The 8658-nt window shown below is 36.7% G+C and overlaps 1 protein-coding gene across 2 annotated transcripts in view; it reads right to left on the bottom strand.

Moving 5' to 3' along the window:
* Window positions 1-479, bottom strand: part of LOC131228504 (isoaspartyl peptidase/L-asparaginase 1-like) — a 36298-nt gene extending 35819 nt beyond the window's left edge. The window contains exon 1 of one of the 2 annotated variants that reach the window (XM_058224186.1): window positions 266-479. In XM_058224186.1, the coding sequence (XP_058080169.1) occupies window positions 266-424 (159 nt within the window). In that variant the 5' untranslated portion in view covers window positions 425-479. The remainder of the gene's footprint in view (window positions 1-265) is intronic. The other variant, XM_058224185.1, reaches the window with a different exon arrangement.
* Window positions 480-8658: the final 8179 nt, after the last annotated feature.

Genomic DNA, 8658 nt, shown 5'->3' on the forward strand with positions numbered 1-8658 from the left:
ACGGGTGTAGGAGGCAATCTGCGTCCGTCCTAACCATATCCATCAATGGTTAGGGGAATTGATAGTCCACATCAGTTTTTGCGATCATTGGTTTGGACCATCCAATTGAGAGGTCCCTTCCCAAATTGGTGAAAATGGAGGGAAAAAAAAAAGTACCACTTGAATGCTATCTCCTTCACAAATAACAATCAAATGGCATTTATCATTGAGCGCATGAACTTCAACAAACACTTGTGAGGCAAGAGAAGAGAGTAGAATGGATTACCACGAGCTCCACCACGTCTAAGGGAGGCGTGTTGGCTTTCAGTGCAGATACGCCGATTTGCAGGCAATGGCGGAGAGCGGCCTCGCGCGGCTCTCTTTGGTGGACCGGCAACGACAGTGGCACGCCTGCCCCACCGTGAAGAGCGATGGCCCACCCCATATCTCTCTCTCTCTCTCTCTCTCTCTCTCTCTCTCTCTCTCTCCACAGCAGATCTACTTCAACGCAGAAAGCCGACTTAATTTCAACGCTGAAAGAAATGGAGAGATTATACAAGGAGGGGTGCTCGGGTTCTCGTTTTGTAAAAGCGGGGCCCATGGCTTAGTGATCTAAACCGTTGATATGATGGGGATCACCCAGGATGAGCGATTAACGAAAAATCAGCTAGCCAAGAGGATCCTGGCTATAGAATGTTTGGTTTTTTTTTTTGAGTTGAATGTGAACCGTTGAGGAATTTTCATTCAGGGCCACCTGTCGAAATGTTTCTGACTCTTATATCTGGTTGATATTTTGGTAAGCAAATCATCCGTGGCGATTCCCATCAAATCGATGGTCTGGATCTCTTGCGCAATGGTCGGTTTGAGAGATTGTATGGTGCATTTCGGGATCTCAGTGTTGGTCGGGCCATGGTTCAATGATCCAAACCATTGATATTATGTCTCTGAAAATCTCCCACACGGAAAATCATAAAGTTTCAACAGGCGACCAACAAAGGAACAGTTAAGAAAGAAATACTTTGACGGCTCCAATTTGCCAACGAAAGAACAAAGTTTCTCTAGCTAGGATCTCCCGATCTTGTAGATTTTTTATTATATGGGCCATCTGCGCTGACTTGAGTCGTATCAATGGCTTAGATCACTGAAATATGGGCCCCACTTTTATAAACAGATAGCGCTGCTTTACGATGCTCCCGCTGACCATCCCCGTTGTATGATAACTCATTTGGGGACGATTGGATGTTAATTTGATTACGGCGGCTGTTTGGGTACATGTATTTGTCTATAAAAGCTTTACCAATCCTAAATAACTATAATTTGAATATTTTAAATTGCAGGTAAATCTTTGGAGCTAAAAAGATAATATACATGCTAGAACAAAATAATTAATATATAATCACGATATGTGGAGCCAAAGGAAATGTGCATGACTCATCCAATCTATCCACCGTGCACTTCCCTTGATACTCTCTTTTGCCCTACAAAAATAGCTCATCCATTGTCAAATGGACCACATAAGGAAAGGATGGAACATCGTTAAAATTTTTAAATTGTATTTGGTGTTAACTATGATGGGTGGAAGACTTTCAATCCATTTTGTGTGTGCACGCTTTAATGCTTTTTTAAGGTTTTAAAAAATTTAAATCTTTCTTACATGATTTGCATATTTTAGAAGTTTCACGATCCAAACTTTATAGTATAAATACCTATCTTATTCATTGTAAACACTTAACAAACTAGCCAAATATAACGTCTATTTACTTGCAAACATACTACTACTTAAAAATCAAACAAAATAGCATGTAATCTAATCACACCGAAAAATCTTTTCAAGTGTAATGTGTTTACAGCCAGGGGGGCATTTGATGCAGGGTATTAGATAGGATTACTAGGGATAGAATTGCATTTAGTCTCATCTAATTCCATCCAACATTTGGAGAGGATGGAAAATGTTAGGATTAGATGGGATGGAATTGTATTTAGTCACATGGAATTGCATTGGGTCTCATGTAGGAATTCTGTGAATTTTGAAATCCACTACACATGTGAGCCCCACATTGATGCATGTGTTTATCCATACCATCCGTCCATATATGCCATTTACACGTGACATTTTGCTTATAAATGACATTCGTTGTAAATTTGGTCCATTGATTACAATTTCATGGTCCCAGACATAATTTTACTTAACCTAGTATTTCCTTTTAGCAAAAATTTTTATTCCAAATATAGGATTAGATTGCTACAGTAGTATTTTTGGACATACAATCATTAAGCAATAATGATGTTAATCCCATCTAATACAATTCAATACCATCCAAACATGACCTGAAATATTTCGAGGCATCTAAACAACCCCTTATGGTGCCCTAGCTGTGAGTTTTGTACACTCTATTTGGGTTTTCTATTAGTACACGTGGGGCCCTTGGCTCATTTATCCAAACGGTTGATATGATAGGACTCACCCATGTATTAAAAATAGGCCAGATGGGGAGATCCTCGCTGGATTTTTCTAAGTGGAATGTGATCTGTTGCTATGTTTTTCTTTTTTATCATCTATTGTTGAGTCACCAATTAAAAGGTTAGGAATTTTTATTTATTCATTGACCATCTACAATGGGGGACCTTATCAATATCATGGATCACTAAATCATGGCCTCACTTGACCAAATTGAAAGTGGAAGGGCACAACGAATGATTGACCCGAAAGTTGCATAATATGTCAAGGACTGATTAGGTCCTGAGGAACTCATCACTCACTTCGTGGCTAGATTTGATTGGTGGGACTGTACATTGTTAGTGATGTACAGTTCTTGTCAATTCACCGGCCCATGTCCATATGCACAAGGAACAAGGTTCGCTTTAAATGAAAGCAGCTAAAAGCGGTTCGCCCAATTTCCATATGCACAATGATCAAGGTTCGCTTTGAATGAAAGCAACTAAGAGAGGTTCGCGTGGGAGCGGATTGGAACACTTCAGTAGCCAAGGCTACTGAAGTAACGTGGCAAATTTTCATAGGTGGAATACCAATGGGCAGTTTTCTGTAATGAATGCCTGTTTACTGCAGTTTCGTTAGCCTCCGTTTCCGCCGTGAACAGGTAAAGTCTTTTTTCATTTTTTTTTTTCACTCTCTTTCAATTTTCTTACCACCCGCCTTGTATCCTAAATGTCATCCACTCGCGGAATATCTCATTTCCTCTATTTTTTTGATCAGGCCCTCAACGACACCCACCTCCGCCTCTATCCAAATCAGGTTCGCATAATAAGTGAGAGGGGACCTATTTAAGTCTGCGTTTCAAAGGATTTGAGCCCATAGCTCAGCAGTAGACAAGGTGCTGTAAGGTTTGAGCCCAGCTTTTTTTATTTTTTATTTTTTTCAGTAGACAGGGTGCTGCAAGGTTTGAGCCCAGCTTTTTTTTTATAGAAAGGTAATACTACCAGAAATTGAACCTACAACTCAGGTTCAAGCCCAGCTTGCGTAAAAAAATGTAAATGAGAATCACATATGAGTTCATTATCTTGCATGAGATGGTTCCTATTACCTCTGAAGCATCATTTCTCTTTGAGCATAATTACATAGTAAGCTGAATTCACCTTTTTTGCTTCAACAACAAAAGGGTGCCTCTCCTAAAAAATAAAGCAACAAACTAAAGTCTAAAATAACCAGTTCATTAAGGCTGCATTTGGATGATTGAATTGCAATAACTACTTCAATAAAGTGGAAATGATCATATTGGAGTTACCCTCCTCATCTTGATATTGAGGGCCTGGATTCCATATTACAATTAGATTTAATTTCAAGTAGGACTTGATGCTAGCAAATGTCCATACCATTTAGTCATTTCCTCTTTATTGAACTTGAAGTTTGCAATTCAATTCAGTTTCACGTCCAAAAGCAGCTGAAGAAAACTATTTAAGGAATATTCTATCATCAATTTCTAGTTAAACTTCCACCACTTCCGGCATATTTTTCCACTTTTGAAATCCCCTTTGATCAATCTCAATCTGATCCACATTCTTGTAGAACTTCTTAAAGCTTTCCCTACAAAGCAAACATAAAATGTGAAGAAAGCCTAATTTCTATATGAAATGAATTTCAGTAATTTTCATCAAACTCTCGTCATACTCTAAAATGCCAAATAAACATAAAATGTGAAGAAAGCCTAATTTCTTAACAAATAACAAATATACTTTCATGCACCTGTAACATAACTTGCTTAATTGACTAGATTTAGTCATGTTGAGATCACAAACATCTGCCCCACCACAAACTCAAAAATTCTGCTTATCTACATGTATGCTTCAAATATGCAATTACTCAGATTAAAAGTGTCAATCCACCATCGCCTCTTAGAAAAAATGTAATCACGAACATGCACCCCAAAAACCAAGTCCGTTTTCCGCCTATTTATATAAAGCCAAGTCCTCAATTCCTCACTGCCACATTCTCCTTCCGTGGGAATGTGTCATGATCCTTTCTCTTACTCTTGGATGACCGTGGAATATGAGGGCGGCATCTGAAGTTTCAAATCACCGTAAATTGGACTTGATGACGCTCTTTCCACTTAAGAAAAAAGTTATTGCCTAAGAGTTCGAAATCTTAGGACTTTATGCTAAGCTTAGAATAAGTGGGTTGTGGCTTTCATGATGTAAGCACAACCTTGTATTTTGTTGACCATGTCCCTCAATCCTCATCATTGGGGTTATTGTTTATTGTCCTGTCCATTTTCTTGTATAAAATATCAGTATTAGCATCTTCTGTGTAAAAAATAAAAAAATAAACCAGCACTAGTCCTTGGGCCAAGTTTAGTGGCTAAATCTTAGATGTATGGCCCATTACCAGCCTTAGTACACCGATCAACATGCCTGTCACTTCACTCCATGGTCAAGACATTTTGTTTTTCCTTTATTTATTTATCCAAAAACCTACACAACAATGATATATTCCATTTGCATTAGCCTTGTAACTATGGATATTCATCTCTTGAAATTTAACCAACTGAAGGTTCAATAAATCTAAAAAAGTATGATTTCCATTTCTTTGGGTTAGCACTTGAATGATTCTGACTTTCCTCTATTTTGTGATTTTTACTTTTATAGGTAGTGAAATGGATGATAACGCTTTTAAAAGTCAATCATTTTTTCAACCATGTCGGAGGTTAGAATTTGATGTTGAAATATATAATCAAGAAGCAAGCAAGCAAATAGAGGATCAAGAAGCAAGCCAACAAATAGAGGATCAAGAAGCAGAACAAGAAGCACTAGTCAATGCATATGAAAAGTTTGATGAACAACCAAAAGTCGGAATGGAGTTCACTTCTGACGAGAGTGCATATGAGTATTACAATAGTTATGCTGGGAAGATAGGATTCAGTGTTCGAAAGGATTGGGTAAGAAAATCAGATGGGGTCATACTTTAAAGAAGATTTTGTTGTTCTAAAGAAGGTTGAAAATATGAAAAGAAACAAATCAATCAACCAAAGTTTAATCGTCCAATTACAAGAACTGAATGACAAGCAAGCATGAGTTTGAAGCTTCGGGCAAATGAAAAATATTGTGTAACCGGCTTTGTGGCGGAGCATAACCATGAGGTTGTTTCACCATCAAAGGTACATATGTTAAGATCACAAAGAGGCATGACTGATGTTTAAAAGACTAAAGCAGATATGGCGGATGATTCAGGAATAACACCTAAAGCTACTGTAAATTATCTAAGCAAGCAATATGGTGGTCGGGAAAATCTGGGTTTCCTACCATTGATTATAAAAATTACTTACGGAAGAAGCGAATGACAGGAGTTGTTTTAGAATACTTTCAGAAAATGTAAGTAGAGGATCCATCTTTCTTTTACGCAATACAAGTAGATGAAGATAATCAGATTACATCGGCTCATGGCATGCTTAAGAAGTATGATTTAGTGCAAAACAAGTGACTACATGATTTATTTAAAGTAAGAGAAAAATGAGCTTTGGTTTATGGACGAAATACATTTTGTGCTGATATGAAGAGCACTTAATGAAGTGAGAGTATGAATAGTTTATTAAAAAAATATTTGAAATGTAAACACAATCTCTTACGTTTCTTTACTCAATACGAACGGGTGGTAGCTAATCAACGATACCAGGAATCCATGGCGGATTTCAGAATGAGGCAAAGTACCCCTGTAATGTTTGTTGATGCAAATATGTTAAAGGAAGCAGCAAAAGTGTACACTCTAGAAGTATTTGATATATTTCAAAATGAGTATAAGAAAATTCTTAATGCCGCAATTTATAAATGTGGTGAGTTCGATACAGTTATGGAGTTTTAAGTTATTTATAACAACAAAGATGAAGGACGGACTGTTAGATTTGATTCATTAGACAGTTCAGTGATATGTAGTTGTAAGAAGTTTGAGTTCGTGGGAATTTAATGTAGTCATGCATTGAAAGTTTTAGATTATTATAATATAAAGGTGCTTCATCCACATTATGTTTTGAAGAAATGGCAAAGAGATGCAAAGGTCGGTGTTGCTAGAGATCATAATGGTTCAAGAATACAAGTCGAGTCCAATATTACTTTAGGCAAGCGATACCAATATTTATCTCACAAGCTTCTTAAAATTGCGGCAATGATTGAGGAACATGACGAGGTTTTCAAAGTGGCTGATAGATATGCAGATAAATTTCATAATGTAGTGATAGAATATATGAAAGGGATCAAAGAACCTCCATTAAGGTTGTCTCAATTTATTGATGAAAGTATAGATACTGAATACGCATGCCTTCAGCCGACTGAATCTTTACATAATAAGCAAGCATGCCATGAGCCGATGGAAAAAGAGATTACTTTTATTGATAATCTGAGTTCATAAACCGTAAATGGAATTAAAGTAAAGCCTAGAGTTGGGGGCAACTCTCATGTGTATAAAAATTTGCAAGATAAATTAAAGAAAAAAAGATCTCGACATGAATTTATGCAACTACAAGAAAATCGAGAGAGACGAGAAATAGCCCAAGCACCAAACATCATGCACCATTTTTTGTTCCAATCTTCTCATTATACATTTACAATCCCCCAAATGCATCATTTCAATCAGGTATTATAGAAAACATATTTACTAAAGCTTGTTATATCATATGTTATTGTTGTTTAAATTTCTTATTCTTTTTTTTTCTTTATTAGGGATCACAAGTTATGGTGGTGAGTCCTTTTGAATTACCAAGTGGATCCCATGCAAGACATGGTCATAATACGGTGGTGGGCTACACTCAATGTGGGTACCAACCACCTCATGTTAGCATGTTTCAACATAACCCTTTGACAACTGGAAATCAGGTAAACATGGGTTTTAATGTACTTGACTTGTTATATTACATTTAGCATTCGTATCACTTATGCTTATTGGAACTTCGATTATTATGTTTTTAATTTACTAGAGTTCGAATGTTGCCGGATTCAGAATACCTGAGAGTGGCCCTAGTGAATTCATGAATGTTCCTTTGGTTACTTCTGGCTACCAACCAAACATCAACTTATACCAACAAATTCACTCAAGCAACCCGCAATTTTTACATTTATGTCAAGACTCATCTCAAGGAAACATCATGGTTAGACAGATAAAATTGAAAATTTCTAACTCTTATGATATTTAATAAACCTTATCAATTTAGATATTGCAAAATATGTTATTCATTTAAGTGTGAATTTTGTTATGCAGGACAATGACATTCATTCATGAGCAATATATATGGAGCTTCCGTTGCCCCAGTTTTTTTATTGGCGCCCATTGAAACCGTTGGATGAATGACTCTTTTTGTGCAGCTTTTTTTTTTGTTGGATATATTTGATAGGTGTGGCTATTTTTTTTTTTTTTGCGCCTACCTAAAAATTGGATTGATGGTTCATTTTGGGTAATTTCTTCAATTATATTATTTGGTGGGTCCACAGGCTAAAATGACATGAACAAACAAGTATCTATAAGCCCATGTGGCAATTACTTGCACGTGGATTTCTCTCTAGCCATTAAGCAGATGGAGAGATTGTCCACTTTGGTGCTTTGAAAAATGTGGACAATCAAATCAGCCATCCAGACAGTATTAAAATCACTTTGCATGGGCCATCATGAAAAATACACTACTAGAACACTCCATAGAAGATGTGATCTTAGAACACTAAAGCACTTCTCTAGAGCTCTTAGATTGCAGTGAAACTTTGATTTCTCATTTTTCATTAAGTCACTTATTTGCTACACAAACTATGGATGCATGTGTACAAGATGTGGGGCATTGAATAAGTTGGATGGACAGTGACTGTTCCTTTGTCCAAAAAGGTTTGTCAGCTTAACTAAGTAGACCACCCATTTAAATTGACAAACACCGCACACCCAGTCAAAAGATAGGCAATTTCACAATACGCGCTTTTTATAATATTCAGCTCAAGGAATACCCAACTCTAACACATGAACCAAACAACTGAATTTGAGCACATCAATGTTAAAATATGGCCAATGTCTAGCTAATCAGTTTTTAGCAATAAATTCAACCCGACAATATGTTAATAGTCATTGGTAGCAATAAAAGTTAAGCACACAATTAAGTTTTTTCTTATATAGGCCTTGTACATGCCTTGTTATAAGTTGGGTATCACAGTCCTGAAAAAAATATAGACATTCTTAATTACTCCGGCCACTAAAACCAG

Source organism: Magnolia sinica, chromosome 16, assembly GCF_029962835.1.
Source record: "Magnolia sinica isolate HGM2019 chromosome 16, MsV1, whole genome shotgun sequence".
NCBI classification, from domain to species: Eukaryota; Viridiplantae; Streptophyta; class Magnoliopsida; order Magnoliales; family Magnoliaceae; genus Magnolia; species Magnolia sinica.